Source organism: Dermacentor albipictus, chromosome 1, assembly GCF_038994185.2.
Source record: "Dermacentor albipictus isolate Rhodes 1998 colony chromosome 1, USDA_Dalb.pri_finalv2, whole genome shotgun sequence".
Taxonomy (NCBI): Eukaryota; Metazoa; Arthropoda; class Arachnida; order Ixodida; family Ixodidae; genus Dermacentor; species Dermacentor albipictus.
The window spans coordinates 297,293,455-297,312,561 of NC_091821.1; the positions used below are offsets into that span (position 1 = coordinate 297,293,455).

Here is a 19,107-nt window from a genome sequence, read left to right on the forward strand (position 1 = left end):
TATGAGGCGGAAAGCAGAGGAGGAGGCTATGACGAAAGCGTGAGGTGAAGACCGTAGTGCTGCATAAGAGAGGCTTTGCGGTGACGATGGCTGCGAGATGGCACCAGAGTAGCGTGTGTCCTCATTCACCAGACGTCACTAATACCATATATGAAAATAAAGCGCTGCATGAGCAGAGGGCTGTCTGTGGCGGCTACTGCGTATGTGTAATTTGTACATGCTTAGCTACAATATAATTTTAGCTCCTCCTTCAGCTTTCTTATATCAATATATTGGGTGTGCCAGCTAACGTTAGCCAAGCTATCAAAAAAAAAGAACAAGATTTAAGATACACGGTACAATATAAGATTACAAGACCTACAGCATTTGGTCGTCACATCTTTGACGACGGAGCACCATAGGTCTTAGAACCGTATCTTGCACCATGTTTATTTAGCATATTTCCTTTAAATAGCTCGGCTAACATTAACTGGGACATGCGGTACAGTGTTGAACTGTTTCAATAAAGGAGCACATACCGACTGGGCCGCATCTTGCTCTGACACCAGCCACTGCAGGTCTGAGGCCTTGGGTAGCTGCTTTTCTGAGAAGCGTTTGAGCAGGTTCAGGGCCACTGCCTCGGCTGAGGAGCACCTGCCACATCAGAACCACAGGTCACTTATAAACCAAATTATAGTTGATGTGCCATACATACACCACATTTCAACAATGCAAAACTTACTTACCAACAAATATAACAAACTATTTAGCTGAGAGCACACTGCAAACTCTAACTGAAATGGTTGGAAAGCTACCAGGCATTGACTTCCTATGTCTAGCAGAGTCTGGCCAAGCACCATCCATGTCAGATACTACACACCACAGCAAACTCTACACAAGGCATGAAAGTATGCACAGAGCAAGCTACACAACTGGAAGATGAGTGGATGTGGTGACAACAAAGAATTACTGTCTCTTGGATCATGTGTGTTAGAGTGTTATGAGACACTGCAATGTACCAGTGCATGTTCAAAGGCACAGGATGACATGAGCCAATACTACCTCAGTATCCATGACAATGGTTGACAACATAGCTACCAGAGAGTTCGTTTTTGCCTTTTTCGAAGTGCCATCATCATATACTTTCACGGCATAGGTGCCGACTGCAGAAGGGCTTGGGAGCCGAGAGCCCCCCGCCCCCTCCCCCCTGCATTGTACCTTCTCTGTGGTGCCACCCCGCTCTCCCCTGCCCCTCAATTTGTCACTGCAAGACTTCTGTCACCCACATCTGAGGTTTCTTTTATGTTGTCCTTAACTTCTCACTTGTTAATTATTTCAATTAGCTAAGAGCTTGCTCTAGTATTGTTAGCGCACATGTGCTCTGCTTTTTATTAATTAATATTTTCACTTAATTTCTGCAAATGCTGATAATAGCAGGAAATTTTAAAGTCAGTTGGGTCATTAAGGGCTAAACCAGTGCTTAAAGTGAGGCAAGGCACGGCGGTACCCGGCCCCCCTTTGGCATGTCAACTGTAGTACTGCAGCACCCACTCGACAAGTGCTGGAAGTTACTTTATTACCAGTAGTGCCTTTTGCGGGGCAATTATTATGCTACAATTTTTCAAACAAACATTTAGTCACAATTAATCGGTTGATTACATTGTTACGTAAGAAGACGCAGATGAAAAGCTATATACAAGTATATTTACAACGTAATACGCCGCACTCGGTCAAGAGGCGACAGCCCGCGCTAGCCTCCAATCGTCGTCGTCGTCTTCTCACTGCTCGCCTCTTCGTCATTGGAAATACTATTCCGTAGCACTACCCCCGGCGACAAAAGCGCCGTCCTGGAGTGACTAAAGGCCGAACTTGGAAGCAGTGCAGTAGGCCTTGAGCCTAATGATGTGCACGAAATCACTAGATGCCAGAGTAGATGATGAGGTTGAGCTCACAGGAGCAATTTCGTACGACACAGACGTCACCTGGCGCAGCAACGCGGTAGGGCCCTGTGTATCGCGAAAGGAGCTATTCTGAAAGCCTGACGTGACGAGAGGGTGACCACAGGAGCATGAGCGCACCAGGCGAAAACTGTAAGTCACGGTGGCGGGCGTTGTACTGACACTGCTGAGTGGTTTGTGAGTCCGTCAGTCAAGCACGCGCAAGCTGGTGTGCATGGTTGGCGAGGGCGATGGCGTCACACGCATACTCGCTTGTTGAGATCGCAGCGGGACGAAGTGCCATGTCAAGGGGCAAGGTCGGTTCGCGACTGTAGAGTGATAAAATGGAGAAAATCCAGCGATGTCATGCCGGGAAGAATTATAAGCAAATGTGACATAAGGAAGGGCAATGTCCCAGTTGTGGTGGTCCTTGGAAATGTACTTGGACAGCATATCGGTAAGAGTACGGTTTAACCGCTCTGTCAGGCCACTGGTTTGAGGATGGTATGAGGTAGTCAGCTTGTGGAGTGGAGCAGGAACGCACAATGTCGCCAATAACTTTCGAGAGGAAGTTACGACCACGGTCAGTAAGCAGCTGTCGCAGGGCACCATGAAGTAAGATAATGTCACGCAAGAGAAAGTCCGCGACGTCAGTGGCGCAACCTGTAGAGAGAGCCCGCATGATAGCGTAGCAGTGGCGTAATCAGTTGCGATGGTTACCCATTTGTTCCCAGAGAATGACGTGGGAAAGGGACCGAGGAGGTCTAATTCAACACAAAAGAATGGTTCCACAGGGACGGTGATCGGCTGGAGATGACCGGCAGGTAGCACCTGAGGTCTTTTCCGATGCTGGCAGGGATCACAGGCAGCAACATAGCGTCGGACGGAGCGAGCGAGACCAGGCCAATAGAGGTGGCGGCGGACGCGGTCGTACGTGCGGGTTACCCCAAGATGTCCTGCAGTGGGTGCGTCATGCATCTCAAAGAGCACAGTCTGTCGTAGATGTTTTGGCACGACAAGAAGAAGATCAGATCCATCAGGGAGGAAGTTCCTTCGGTACAAATGCCGCCCTGGAGGACATATCGGCGAACGGATGCGTCGGTAGGTGTAGAGCGCAAACACTCGATGAGTGCTCGCAGCGATAGGTCTCGGTACTGCTGATCGGAGATGTTAGCAAAGGCAGACACAGAGAAAATGCCGTTGGCAGTACTACTGTTGGCGTCATCAGGCTCGTTTACCGGGTAGCGAGACAGGCAGTCAGTGTCCTTGTGTAGTAGGCCAGATTTGTAGGTGACAGTATACGAATATTCTTAGAGGATCGAAATGGGCCAGAACGGGAGGCATTGCGAGAAGGTCGATTAGATGCGTGAATGCAGAGGCCTCGTCATCGCCCGACTGGAAAGGGGCGTCTTTCTACAAAAGCTCGGTTTGTGGTCGTGCTATGGCCGCGAAATTTTTCACGAGATGGCGGAAGTGCGAACAAAGGCCGATGAAGCTGCGCACATCCTTGACACACTGCAGAACAGGGAAGTGCGTAACAGCATGGATCTTGCCTGGGTCCGGTTGCACTCCGTTCGTGTCAGTGAGACGCCCAAGGACGGTAATCTGGTGACGGTTGAATGGGCACTTCGATGCGTTAAGTTGCAAACCGGCTTGACGAAAAACATCCAGGACTGCCGAGAGGCGCTCAAGGTGCGTAGCGAACGTTGCGGAGAATACTATAACGTTGTCCAAGTAGCACAGGCACGTCGACCGTATGAAACATGAAGAAGGGAGTCCATCATGCGTTCAAAAGTGGCAGGAGCCTTACATAGACCGAACAGCATCACTTTGAATTGATAAAGACCGTCCGGTGTTACAAAAGCAGTCTTCTAGCAGTCGAGATCGTCCACGGCAATCTGCCAGTAGCTGGAGTGAAGGTCAATAAAGGAGAAGTAGTGAGAACCGTGGAGGCAGTCAAGGGCATCATCAATCCAAGGTAGGGGATACACGTCCTTTTTGGTAACCCTGTTAAGGTGCCGGTAATCCACGCAAAAGTGCCATGAGCCATCCTTCTTTTTTACCAGTACAACAGGTGATGCCCATGGATTACATGACAGTTCTATAATGTTCTTGGCAAGCATTTTGCGAACTTCTACGTGAATAACTTGATGCTCAGCAGGTGACACTCGATACGGGCAGCGATGAATACTAGGGTCATCGCCAGTATTAATGCGATGTTTAACAGCTGTAGTTTGGGCCAAAGGACGATCATTAAAGTAAAAAATATCGTGGTAGGAAAACAGAACGCAGTAGAGCGCACGAACGTGCTTGGACAGCATGTCGGGCGCAATCATTTTCTGTAAGTCGGCGATCGTACAAGTTGCTGACTGCGACGGTAGAGGAGCATTGTCTGAATTGTCATCTACTGCAATAGATGCTATTGAGTGATCCTCGACTGAGCAAAGCTGGGCCAGAGACATCCAGTGTGACAGCACTTGTGTCGTCAAGACAAAATTGACCACTGGCAGGCAGACGCAATTCGCCATAATAGATAAAACGGTATGAGGTATACTGTGATCCCTTGTGTAAGTAGAATGTCTTGCATGGGAGCCGCGATGTAGTGACCATCGGGCACTGGTGGGGAGACACTAAGTCAACGTAAGTCAGTGCCGAAGGTGGCAAGCGAACGAAGTCGACGGAACTGAGGCGACTGGGGTGTGGTTCAGCGGGATCCAGAACAAGCAGGTCAAGGCGGAGAGTACTGGCGGAACAATCGATGAGAGCAGAATATGCAGAGAGGAAGTCCAAGCCAAGGATGATGTCGTGGGGACAGTGGGCGATGACTTTGAATAGCATGATTGTGGAGCGATTGGCGAAGGAGACACGGGCGGCACACATATCAATTACGGGGGCTGTTCCACCATCAGCAACACGGACAACAGGCGTCGTGGCGGGCGTGATTATTTTCTTCAGGCAGTTACAAAAGTCAGCTCTCATTATCGACAAATGCGCCCCAGTGTCTATAAGAGCAGATACAGAAACACCGTCGACTTGCATGTCAAGTAGGTTCAGATGAGTGGGCAACGTCAGTTGAGGATTTGGTGGCGTACGGAGCAATGCAGCGTCACCTCGAGGCGCTGCATCGTCTAGTTTTCCGGCTGGGAGCGGCGTCTGAAGAGAGTCGGCGAATAGGAGCGATGGGGCTGGGGAGAGCGAGATTGCCGTCGTTGGGCTGAAGGCGAATGAGAATAGGGACGGTTCAGCGCAGGAGAATCAGTGGCGGCATTATCGGAGCGTGCGGCAGAGGGAGGAGAAGGGCCACCTGGGCGTCGCAAGTATATAAGTAGACCGGATCGGGGAACTCCAGCAACTGCGACAGTGCCAAGAAATGTGCCCGATTCAACAGCAGTAAAAACAAATGGGCTTGTCGTCAGCAGTGCGCCATTCGGATGGGTTGCGGAAATCTGGTGGGTAATAAGATCCAAAACGGGGCGGAATCGAAGAAGCCGGGTGGGTGTCAGGACGATGGGCCGAGCAGATGGTGTGAAGACCCATGTTTGCGAACTCCTGGCAGGCAACTGCCTGGATCAGGGAAACGGTGACTGCAGGTGCGCTGGTGGGGCTAGAGTCGAAGGCAGCCAGATAGGAGGCCTCGATCTCATGCCGGACGATCCTGGTACAATTGCCAGTGTTGTTGGGACGAGGAGCATCGGCATAGGAAGATGTCGCTGGGGTGTTGGGCAAATGGGCAAATTGCTGGTCGATACGTCGGCTTTTAGCGAGTTCCAGGCGGCGGCACTTCTTTTATAACTGCATCCACTGTCACCACGTTGTTGAATACGAGCAAGTTGTAGGCATCATCGGCAATGCCTTTGAGGATGTGGGATGCATTGTCTGACTCAGTCATCTGTGCGTCAACTTCGTGGCACAGAGCCAAGATGTCCTGAATGTACGCGACATAGGGCTCTGTTGACGTCTGCACAAGGCTGGAAAGCGCCTTCTGCGCGGCAAGTTGGTGACCGTAGGGATTGCCGAGCAAGTCTCTGAGCTTTTGGTTAAGCGAATCCCAACTGGTGAGCTTATCTTCATACGTCTGAAACCAAACTCGAGGTGTGCCACCGAGGTAAAAGACCGGATCAAAAGACCGGGAGGTAAAAGACCGTTGGTGAACATGATAGTAGGGTCCCATCGGTTATTGCGGCTGACGTGTTCGTACAGGCTGATCCAGTCCTCGACGTTTCCCCACTTTTGCCCGAGAATACGCCAGGATCACGAGGAGCAGGGAGAGTGATGTAGGTCGTCGAAGTGGCAGCATGTGTCGGGAGTGGCTGAGTTGAGTTGTCATCACCGAGAGCCATGAAGGAAGGCTCGATGTATCGTCCACTGCGAAGCTCCATGACGAGGTACAGAGAACGTCCATCTCCACCAGATATATTACATAAGAAGACGCAGATGTAAAGCTATATACAAGTATATTTACAACGTAATACACTGCACTTGGCCAAGAGGCAACAGCCCGTGCTAGCCTCCAATCGTCGTCGTCACCATCTCACTGTTTGGCTCTTCGTCATTGAAAATATATTCTACATATTCTGTAGCAATATATATATGTGAGCACATGTGAGTGTGTGCGCGCTATACTGTTCAGTGCCCTATGAGGCCTCACCCCCCCCTCTTCACTGAACGGAGAGCTAGAGCCCTGGGCTAAACAATTACTAAACATTCACTTTTTGCTTGGGTAGAGACGTAAATAAAACTCTCACCATGTGTCTCTGTTGCCTAGAAAGTACCCAAGGTTACAGCAATTATATATTTGCAGAGACTGGAGGCCATGTTATGTGTGAAGCCTACCTAAAGTTTCACAAGTGTATTTTACAAACCACATAGGAAGTTTGCAAGATGTCCTGAAAGAACTCAACATGCCACAAAATTGACATTACCCACTGTAGTGGACTAGCAGCCGTGGTGTAACACTGCTAAGCCCGAAGTTGTGATATCAAATCCCATATGCAGCGGCTACATTCAATTGGGGTCAAAATGCAATAACCCCTGTGTCCCGTGCATTGGGGGCATGTTAAAGATCCTCTGGTCATGAAAATTAATCTGGATTTTATGGCATGCCTCATAATCAAATTGGGGTTTTGGCACATAAAGTCCCAGAATTCAATTCAATGTTGACATTCTGAGGCAATGAAAGGCATATTACGCATCATCATCATCATCATCATCATCATCATCATCATCATCATCACACCACCACCACCACAACCACCACCACCACCACCATCATCATCATCATCACACCACTACCACAACCACCATCATCATCATATTTTATGTCCACTGTATGACGAAGGCCTCCCCCTGAAATCTCCAATTACCCCTGTCCTGCGCCAACTGATTCCAACTAGCGCCTGTGAATTTTTGAATTTCAGCACCTGCCTAGTCTTCTGCTGTCCTTGACTGCACTTCCCCTCTCTCGGCACCCATTCTGTAACCTTCATGCTCTACCAGCTATCTCACCTATGCATTACATAACCTACCCAGCTCCATTTCTTTCTCTTAATGACAATTAGAATATCGGCTATCCCTGTTTTCTCTCCAATCCACGCCGCTCTCTTCTGGTCTCTTAACGTTATACCTAACTTTCTTCGTTCCATCGCTCTTTGCACAGTCCTTAACTTGTTTTCAAGCTTCTTTGTTAGTCTCCAAGTTTCTGCCCCATATGTCAGCACTGGTAGGATGCCTTGATTGTACACCTTTCTTTTGAATGATAATGGTAAGCTTCCAGTCAGGATCTGACACTGTTTGTCGAATGCACTCCAACCACAATTTTATTCTTCGCTAAATTTCCTTCTCATGATCAGGGTCCCCTGTGAGTAATTGACTTAGGTAAACGTACACCTTCACAGACTGTAGAGGCTGACTGGCAATTCTGAGTTCTTGTTCTCTTGCCCAGCTATTGATCACTATCTGTCTTCTGCATATTAATTTTCCAACACCACTCTTATACTCTCTCTGTTAAGGTCCTCAATAATTTGTTGTAACTCGTCCCCAGTGCTGCTGAAAAGGACAATGTCATCTGCAAATCTAAGGTTGCTGAGATATTTGCTATTGATCCTTACTAAGCCTTCCTAGTTCAATAGCTTGAATACTTCTTTCAAGCAAGCAATGACTAGCATTGGAGAGATAATGCATGATGTGTCGGCAAGGTTAAAATAGTGTCAGTTAATTACAGCATTTGCGAAAAAGCCGTTAACACTTTCGTGCCTGCGGGAAAAGCAGCAGGTTTTGAATAGTGGTGGTAATAACTTTATTTAAAAAATTGGCAAATTCATGGCCTGAGCTTAGGCCACCCCCGAGGAGGTCCGGAGACTGTAGTCTAGTAATTATTTTCTTTTCTATGACGGAGCATGCTTCATACTAAAGTGTACTATACCATCAAATTGACACTTTGCAAAAATGTTACTATGCATGCACGAGCAAGTATATTTTCCAGCCAAATAACCTTGGCCACAGAATTAACTATTCCTATCATTCAACACTCCTCCCTGCTTTTCCTTTATTTCATTTCTCCCTTTTTCTTTGTACACCGCAGAGCTTATAATGCGGTGGGACTTTCCTGCAGACATTTTTTGAAAAGCCTTTGTGGTGCTCGTATGCCTTCGCTGGAATGAGCAGAAAGCACTCAGAGCGGGAAAAGCAGTCTGTGAACAAAAGTTTTCGGTTGGAAAATATCCTTGCAATAAAGCCACCTTAGAGGTTTTTTCAAACTGTCAATTGAAAAAAGTTTCTTTCCAACAATACTATTTCAAAACAACATGTTTATTAAAAGAAGTTGAAAAGAAAATACTTGAACAAGCATTTGGAGAAATAAAGAAAAGGTATTTAAAAATGTCATTGTTGCTTCGCACAGAAAAACCTTTAAAACATTTCAAAATATACCTTTTTAATGCATAGGACCTATGCAACACTGCAGCAAATATAAATTTTCTGTGAAAAATTTCTTGAGATATAAAATAAAATGTTAATCCTAGTAACTAGCCCTAGAGCAATGCCAAGGCCGACTTCAAGCCATCTTTTCGGATGAAACTTGACTTGCTGCAGGGCCACCAGCAATCGATCCCAACCAAAGGGTTTCAACACCCTGCAGGTAAGAACTGTGACCTTTAGAACATTCTGGATATCCTTATAGCGGCGCACGGCAGTCTTGAAGCAGTTCAGCAAAGAAAGCAAAACTCCAGAAATCTGACAAACTGAACTTGTCTTCCATGTCAGTGATGCTTCCATAGTCCAAAAACTCTCGTGCAGGTGCATTAGGATCAGTAGAAATGGATTGGTAGAAGTTTCCGTGCATGAGCGATGCATAGTTAAATATGTGTTCATAAATTACAGCCTTCGTAACAACAGCCGATGTAATTCATCGAGCACTCAAATGCGTCGTGTGGCTGTTATTTGCTTCGCTTCCCAATGGCCTGAGAAGGCTTCACATCACATCGTATTCACATTTGGTGCAAATTGGGGGCATGTTATGTGCAATGTGTAGCAAAATATTAACGTTTCTGGAATAATTAGGAGTTTCGCAAATAATTATTGAACTGTCATCATCATCAGCCTGGTTACGCCTACTGCAGGGTAAAGGCCCCTCCCATACTTCGCCAAACTGTCATTTTCTCCCTATTATCATGAGTTATGTGCGACTCCTTTGGTGGCCTCAAACTAAACGAGTCACCTTGTCTATATTTCGTGCATATGGGGGAACAATATGGGTGATGTGTAGGCAAAGTTCTAAATGTGTTGTTCTTTTATAGCGTAGAGTTTTAGCCTATCATCCTACAAGAACTCTAAGGAAACGAAATCAAATTCGGTTGGAAGGGGAAACATTATGGTGATGTGCACACAAAGTTAAATGTGCATGGGTGAAGTACAGCCTTAACAAAAATTTCCTTAAGCATAAATAAGAAAAAATGGGCGAGTTGATGCAGTAACATGAAGAAACAGCTTAAAGACTAATGTAATGAGAAGAAACAAGGTCATTTGAGTGCTTGAAAGCATTATATGTGGGCAGCATTTTAAACTGGGCTTAGTATGTTTTAAGTTCATAACACAAGACAGGTTCGCTGGAAATTGGGCTATTATTCTGCAAAGTCACAGAAGTCTGCTGTCTGTCTTTAGCTTGTGGGAAAACCTGCAGACTTAAGTAATTTCTACGGCGAAGTTGTTTTCAACTACATGTAAAACAGGCGTGAATGTTCAAGTCTCAATATCATTTCATCTTTTTAAAGTAGGCAATGGTAATGGCTCACAAAGTAACTGTTTAATTATCTACACTACACATATCAGGGATGAGAATGTCGTCACTTAGATACAGAGGTATATGTGAGTTATGCAAGTGCTGCTTGTTTTATGCTACGTGGACATTAGGTACAGGAACAATTCCCTTCATTAAACACGCAATTAACTAAAATTCACTAATGAAGCTTGGAAGCAACAATTCTGGACGCACGTTATAATGCAAAATTGAAGCCATTAGAGTATGCAAAGTCTACAAATTCAGAAATACGCCTCAAATATGCCCTATTGGACTAGGTGTTTTATTTAACACTTATCGTGACCATTTTTCAACAGTAGAACTAAGTATCAATTACTAATGCAGCTACAACGTATTTATAGTTTTGGCAGTGACAAGCAAAAAGCTTAGTAGTCAAGAGTTCGACGAAAGTTCGTCTGGTCAGGTAACATGATGAAGAAGAAATTGTGGCCACTGACCAAGTCAAGGTGAAAAAACAACACACAGAGACGTTTCGGGACCCGTACAGGTTCCTTGATCACACTAAAAGTGGGCAAGAGCCGCAAGTCGTTTTTATGCCAAAATGTGGCGTAGGGAACGGGTGTAGTTAGAAGGAAGATTTCCATCAGTCCTGTTGATACTGTTGTCAGTAGTTTGAATAAATAAAGATTCTAACAAGAGTCACGTCATCGAATTCTTTTCCTTAGCTATTATAGCAGCGTTTTCCCAATCGATGCAGTGACTGCGATTATCGGCGTGTTCGGCAAAGGCGTTCGAGACTTTTTGCTTGTTGGAAACGTCCCTTTGAAGCTCTTTTAATCTTCTCGTGAATTTGCCGGCTTCACCGATGTAGCTGCAGCTGCAGTCTGCGCATGGTACCTTGTATATGACACCGGGATAATTCTTGCTTTCAAGACGATTCTTTACGTTAACAAGCTGATTTCTCAGCTTGCTGGATGGCATGTGGGCTATTCTGAGATCATATCTTGAGAATATGCGGCTTAGAGCTTCGCTGATGCCAGGAACATATGGGACGCCAGCGCGTTTCTAGAACAACTTGCCTTGAGACGGCTTTGGATGGAGGACGCGGGCTTCCATTTTGTTAATAAAGTTCTTGGGGTACCCATTCCTGGATAATTCGTGGCGAATTTTCTTCAGTTCGTTCTGCATTTCGTGGTCACTTGAGCAGATGCATGTGGCCCGTGTCACGAGAGATGAGACAATGGATTGCTTATGGCAAGCCGGGTGACATGAATTGAAGTTTAAGTCAGTTCATGAGAAGATTAAAAGAGCACCAAAGGGACCTTTCCAACAAGAAAAAAGTTACGAACGCCCTTGCCGAACACGCCGATAATCGCAGTCACCGCATCGATTGGGAAAACGCTGCTATAATAGCTAAGGAAAAGAATTCGATGATGCGACTCTTGTTAGAATCTTTATTTATTCAAACTACTGACAACAGTATCAACAGGACTGATGGAAATCTTCCTTCTAACTACACCGGTTCCCTACGTCACATTTTGGCATAAAAATGACTTGCGGCTCTTGCCCGCTTTTAGTGTGATCAAGGAACCCGTACGGGTCCCGAAACGTCTCTGTGTGTTGTTTTTTCACCTTGACTTGGTCAGTGGCCACAATTTTTTCTTTAAGCAAAAAGCTTCTGGTTTTGTAAACGCTAGCAGCTCCACAACCTGAACTTCATTCCACAGCCTACTTCAAACAATTATGTCGCTTAGGATGGTGATCCCAATCCAGCAACATGAAAACTATGTTCTCAGTTCTTTTTCTAGCAGCCGCAGTGGCTCCTGTGCTTATCGTACAAAGTTTTTGCATCTGAAAAGGTTAGTTCTTGTAGATTCTCAACAAATTGCAATGGGGGTATTTGCCTAGTAGCACTTGATGTAGCTTTTCAGCGGTAGGTCTAAACAAATCAGTCGGAGCTATGGCAAAGCAGGTGAGCAAGCGCTTCTTGTCATCTTCTTATACTTTCACCAGCACTGTGGCCAGTGCCTTCAGCACAATCACTCCCCACCAAAACAGGAGCCGCCTGGCAACCTAGGGGCAGGATGGTCGTGATACTGCTTGAGCAGGGAGCCGTGGACGATTTCATGGCCATGTCGCTGGCCTGAAGTCATTTCCATAGGCTCAATGAAGTAATTAACTGCTGACGCTTGTTGCAGTACCCGATAGCGACCGTGGTGCTTGGAGAGCAGCTTGGTGGAAAGGCCCGGAGGAGTATACGGGACCCACAACCAGGTCAGCGAGTCGGGATCAAAGCATGTAGCCATAGTAGATGCATCGTGGTGATGCTTTTGGCACCACTGGTCCTGGGATGTGAACGAAAGATTGAGCGAGCGATCTGACGACATTCTTCGGCACATGCAGCTGCTTGGGAAACAGTCGTTGACTGTGAAGCATCCGGCCCGTAAAGTAGAATTGTGTCCATGTTGCATGAAGGTTCATGTCTGTAAAGGAGAAAGGTCAGAACCGAGCAGTGCTTTTTGTGGCAGTATTGGCGGAATCCGACCCCAGTTCGAGTGGTCAGATGAAACAAACATGGCCAACATGTCACCAAGGGTATGATTAGAACACTCTGTCATCCTATTCATTTGCGGATGATATGCCGTGGTAGTGCAGGGAATGATGTGACACTTCTTTAGCAATACTGTAATGACGTCAGAGAGAAAAACGCGACAGTGGTCACTAAGTAATTCTCGAGGCGCTCAATGCATTAAGATCAGGTTTTGAAGGATAAAACTGATGTCTTTTGCTGTAGCAGATAACAGACATAAAGCGTCAGTTTACCACGTGAGGTGGTCGATGGCAACAATAACCCAGCAGTTGCTGCTTGAAGTGCTAGGAAGCAGACCATATAGGTTAATGCCAACGTGGCTGAACACTCGAGTGGGGCATGGCAAAGGTTGCAAGGCGCCGGCGGCATCTTGAGGTGGCATCTTGAATTGTCGGTGCATGGGGTATGACCGGAAACGAAACGTACATACCACGCCAGTAGTACAGAAGCTGTAGGTGAGAGTATGTATTTATTACACCAGCGTGGCCATATTGTGGGTCATTGTGGAAAGTGGCGGACATGTCAGAGCAGAGGTCTCACGGAATAACAAGCAACCACTTGCGATTGCTAATGTTGTAATTGCGGCAGCACAGCAGGTTATTCCAAATGATGAAGTGCATGGCTTGGCGACATAGTGTTCAAGACATCGAAGCTGGCGACTGGCTAAACAGAAGTCTATAAGAGAAGAAATCAAAGGGTCCTTCTGCTGCTCTGACGGCATGTCAAAATGTTGAGGGTGAAGGCACCACAGGTGGAAATACACGAGAGGACAGGATCAGAAGGCAGGGGCGACCGGAACAGAATGTCTGTGTCTGAATGCTTTAGGAATGAGCGATAAACAATATGGATGCTGTATTCTTCTAGGCACAATGCCGAACAAGTGAGCCGACCAGTTGGATATTTTAGTAAAAGTAACCAGAATAGGGCATGATGGTCGGTCATGATGTCAAATGGACACCCATACACATAAGGGTGAAATTTCCTGATCCCCCGAATAGTGGCCAGACATTTCTTTTCAGCAATAGAGTAGTTCACCTTGGCTTTGGTAAGGATGCGGTTGGCATATGCTATGACGTAGTCTTCAAAGCCATTCTTGCGTTGAGCAAGAACAGCACCTAGCCCAACACCACTAGCGTCTGTGGGGATCTCAGTTGGAGCAGAGGCATTGAAGTGTCGCAGTGCTGGAGGCAAAATGAGAAGGCATTGCGGGAAGTGAGAAGGTGAGTTCTTGGAATGCATGGTCCCACGCCGGGGACCATGCCGATAGGTTAGAACGGCCGGTAAGAAGCTTGGTCAAGGGGGAGATGATGGAGGCAAAATTGTGGACGAAGCATTGGAAATATGAGCATAGGCCGATGAAGCTGCAAAGCTCCTTCATGGTAGCTGGTTTGGGGAATGCGGATATGGCACTAAGTTTCGTAGGGTCCGAGAAGATACTACCTTTTGAAACCACATGACCAAGAATAGTATGTTTGTGAGCACCGAACAGCATTTCTTCAATTTCAGTTGCAGTCCTGATATGGAGAGGCACGCAAGATCTTGCTCGAGGCGGCTGAGGTGCAACACAGTCGGCAGAAAAAAATCGCAACGTCAGCTAGGTAACAAAAGCACTTGTTTCACTTCAGGCCTAGAAGAATGGTGCCTGTCATTTGCTGGAAAGTGGCAGGCGTGTTGCAGATGCTGAAGGGCATGGCAGTGAACTCTTATTGCCCACCAGGTGTCACAAAGTTTCTTTTGCTGATTACCCTCTGTCATCGCCACTTGCCAGTACCTAAAGTATAGATCCAGTGAGGAAAGTAATTCCACTCCCTGTAGGCTGTCCAAGGCATGATCAATGCATGGCAGAGGATCTTGATGCATTATTCGGTTAAGGTAGCGATAGTTGATGCAGAACCTTATGGAGACATCTCTTTTTTCCTTTTTTAACGAGGACAATTAGAGATGCCCAAGGCCTGGTAGAGGGCTGGATGATGCCATGCTCCAGCATGTTGCCAACCTGTTAGTCGATGATCCGGCGTACAGTGGCCGACACACGATACGGATGCTGGCGCAATCGGATTTATTGATCAGTGTCATTACGGTGACCGACTGCTGACACTCAGCCCAAAGACAGTCGGTCAATGTTGAATGAGGCGCGAAAACGCTGGAGGAGCTTGATAATTTCCATCTGCTGAACAGGTGTGAGCTTTAAGTCAGTGACATGAGTGAAGATATCTACATCGGTTGTGGTGAGAGGAATGACGGCACAAACCAGAAGTGATGCTGCATCACCAAGCATGGTAGACAGGAGAATGCAATCGAAAGATACGGAGCTCCCCGTGCACTTGCTGCGGAGTAGGAATCATGGGCAAGTGGAGGGATTCCACACATAAAGGGCAGCAGAACCATGGGAAAAGTGACAATGGCAAGCAGAAGCAGAAAGCTCCGATGGTGCACACGATGGCCAGCAGTGTAAACAAAACAGATGAGATTGCAACATAGTTATACTACACATGGACCAGAGCAGCTGAAGAAGGCACTATGTCAATGTCAGAGGCAGCAACAACTTTAGGAGAATGGTGGTTGTCAGGGTCAAAGCATGGCACCGATAGCGCAAGTTTGGCACGAGCGCAGTTGACAAGAGTTTGACTGACAGATAAGAAATTCCATCCAAGAATGACGTTGTGCAAAGAATGAGATAAGACGACAAATTTGACAACATACATAATGCTTTCAATGACAACCTGAGCTGTGCATCATGCAGAAGGCTGAATACTATGTGAGGTTGCCGAACACAAAGACAGATAGGCAAGTGGACTGATCACTTTGTTTAAGTTATGGCAAAGCTTTTTAGTAATAATAGAAATGGCAGCTCTGGTGTCAACGAATGTATGTAAGGTGACGCCATCTACAGACAGTTCAATTTTGTTCACAGGACAAAAATGTGGTGCTGAAATGTTCAACCAAAATGCAGTTCTCGCCTTTGTTAGTTTTCCCCTTGGGCTGGGCTGCTTTGGCGAACCTTTGGGGAAATGGATCAACAATGTGGGGAAAGTGACAGGCTTGAATAGAAGTGGCAGCAGCTGGAGGACGAGTTCGGAGGAAGAGTGGATGAATCATGACGTAGGAGTTGAATAGGCGTGTAGCTTGACGCACCTCCACTGTCAGGAAAACAGAAGCTCTGATGGCGGCAGAATCGTGCTGCATGACCCAGGAAGCCACTTGTATAGCATGTTGGCCGGTTATAATGTGTATGCCACAGGTTGACGACAGGGGCTCCAGCGGCTGAGTAAGGGACGAGAACCTGACGTGAAGGTGGCAGCAGCACATGGAAGGTGCGGTGGTATGGTAGGCATCAGGAGCTGGAGGAGCATATGGCGGGGCGACAGCGTTAGTGTAAGTCAGTGGTCCAGCAACTAGCTGCTGAGGAGGGGCAACTGGCAGCACCTTGGCAACTTGCATTTGAATTATGAGGGCAAATAAGAAAGTTGTTGCCCCCCTTTTATTAGCCAAAATACGGTACATACAGGTATTACAAATATACGTACTATTCTACATACCTTACACTATTTTTCCACATAGCCCTCGTGCCGGTTCAGATATTTGTCCCATTGCAGCACTAAACGCTCATTGTCATGCAAGTCTTCACGTCCTCTTGCGAACACTCCTCACACTTCTCAAAGCGAGAAACCTTTCCCCATACGTGGGCTGCATTTTCCTCAGCATTTTCCTCTGCATTTTGATCGGCATTTGTCCCTTGCTCCATAGAAAATGAATCACACTTTTTTGCTCATACGCCGTGGATATGTGAAGCACAATCACCATCTTACTCAACTGACAACACCACCGTTCCACAAAGCTTTCGGCAGGTAAGGACAGGCCGGTCCAAGAAAGGTCCACCGTTGGGAATGGATATGTTGACTTCACACAGCCATAATTTACAGCCATTATCTGGCTAAAAAAAAAATAGGGGCAATGACTTTCTGATCCCCCTCCTAGATGATGAAGTGAAGGAGCCAAACATGTCAACGTCTCGAATACGCTAGTCACCAGAGATAGTTGACATGCGACTTTATGGCAGATGAACTGCTTTATCTGCAGCATTAAAGTGGAAATGTTGGTGGCATCGTGGCTGAAATCCAAGGAAGATAGCCCTGCTGTGTCTTGCTAAGCTGCATAACATGGTATTGAGGCAAGCTACTTTTGCAGCTTGTTGTACTGCTGGCAGTGCTGAATTACCTGAACAACTATCTGGGCACTCTTGGTAACGAGCATCTGGAATGCATGGTTATCAATGCCTTTCATGATGTGCTTAATTTTGTCAGCTTCGTCCACAGATCAGTTGATGTACTTGCAGAGCGAGAGCACGTCTTCAATGTAACTTCTAAAGTTTTTGTCCTTGTGTTGCGCTCAACCACACAAGTGCTGCTCAGCACGAAGCCGGTGAATGGCAAGCCAGTCCTCCATGTCATGGTCATCTGTTCCACTAAATAATAGCAGGATCGCGTTGCCGGATGATGCCAGGGGGCACGGTGCCCGTGGGTGCGGGAGTAGCAGCGTGGGATGGTCCCGAATCATTCATTGCATGAGCTGGTGGTAGCCTCCGGCTGTGGAGTTCCAGGATGCTGAAGAGAAACCCAGCGCTTCCACCATATGCAATGGAGGTGCTTGCATAGCAGCACGTGACGTAGCTTTGCAGCTGTAGGTTCAAACAAGTCAGTCAGAACTATGGAGAAGTGGGCAAGCAAACACTTCTTGTTGTCTTATTCTACTTTCACCAGCACCGTCGCCAGTGCCTTCAGTACAATATATATTATATACAAGTGGGTATGTAAGCTTTAAAATTATATGCCCAAGAAGAAGTAAAGATACATGGTTTTTGCTAAATGGGTCTTTGTTGTGACCACATTTTGAAAAACCTACTGCAGTTACAACGTTGTGATTTGTGCTTTAACTTCAGGACATCTCTATTTCCTAGACTTGGCTCAAGAACGTTGAATTATTCCTTTCTTGCTATTTGGCATTTGAATATAGCCAAACATAGAAATTTGCATTGTAAACAGTCCAGCAACTATTTGCTAAAGGAAGCTGAATTTTGGAGAAAGCATAATTTAAGAATTTCCACTTATGACCACTAATTACCTGCAAGATCCTCGAAAACGCTCAACCAGACTAAATCATTCCAAAAGAACCTATCCTCCCCCAAGTCATGTTAATATTCACAAACATTCCCTTTTTCCGTTGGCCATTTCCCAGTGGAATAAGTTAACTAACAATATTGTGTGTTGCAATAACATCGACTCTCTTATTAACCGCATTCAGTGTATTGACTTTTCACCATGTTTTTTATTGTTTTTTTCATTACATTTCTGTACCACCCCTGCAAGGGTCGTGAAAGGCCTGCAGTATATTAAAGAAATAAAATAAAATAAAATAAAATAAAAGCTTCAGTAAATATTGACGCTTCAGTGCACAGAAGTGGCAATGTCTTCTCACATACACTAGCTTAAAAGTGCCTGAGATTTTGCTTAAATGCTTGCATCCTAAGCAAATTTAATTTTCCTTTCATTTGCACTGCTTGTGAATTTCAGTGACCACACCTGAAACCGAACAGCTGAAGAAGCAAATCATCTTAGCACAAAGCTCTACATGATTTGCAGTGCAGCTGACAGAGCAGGACTCAGCAGGAACACTTAAATAACAATGCAGATAAAGCCTGGTAATGCACAACTCCCCTCCACTTACTCTCTCTCCTAAGTCTTTATTTTCCTTTTGGTGCAACAATGTATTCATTTGCACTCCACTGGCATCAAATGGTTTAGCATAAAACATGGTGAGACATAATGCTAGCATTTTTTCAATCCTTAAAGCTTACTTGAAGTAGTAGCTTAGCGCGAAAAAACCACGGACACAAGGAAGACAGACAAGGACTTCCTTGTGTACATGGTTTTATTCGCGCTAAGCTACTAGTTCAAATATGGACGACCAACTAGCCCAACAGTCAACTCTTCTTAAAGCTTACGTTTGAGTGGTGTCCTCCTGAGGCCAACACACCGAGGATGTTTTCTGCAAATCTGCATCTGGAAGGTGTGAAAGGCAAGCAAATTACAGCGTGCTTTAAAAGAAAGCTTTTTCATACATAAGGCTAAAAAAATTCAGGGCTGTTTGATTTCTGAATGAAAATATAAACCACTTCGGTTGTACTTAGCAGCCACAGCAGTTATACTATGGTGCCATGGCGTACAACTAAGTTTATATAGTTTAACCTCGATATAACAAACATGGGTATAATTAATTATTAGATATAATGAAATATAAAAAGTGTTTGTCTATGAATTACTTCAGCGGAGTGTCCTACTGCTATATCG

General features: G+C 45.9%; 1 protein-coding gene across 5 annotated transcripts in view; it reads right to left on the reverse strand.

The window, feature by feature from the left end:
* The window catches only part of Rubicon (run domain Beclin-1-interacting and cysteine-rich domain-containing protein rubicon), a 461,889-nt gene that overhangs the window by 223,580 nt on the left and 219,202 nt on the right, over positions 1-19,107 (reverse strand). For all 5 annotated transcript variants that reach the window (XM_070531460.1, XM_070531458.1, XM_070531457.1 and 2 more), the window contains 2 exons: positions 18,762-18,819; positions 519-633 (listed from right to left, as the gene is read on the reverse strand). In XM_070531460.1, coding sequence (XP_070387561.1) covers positions 519-633; positions 18,762-18,819 — 173 coding nt within the window. The remainder of the gene's footprint in view (positions 1-518; positions 634-18,761; positions 18,820-19,107) is intronic.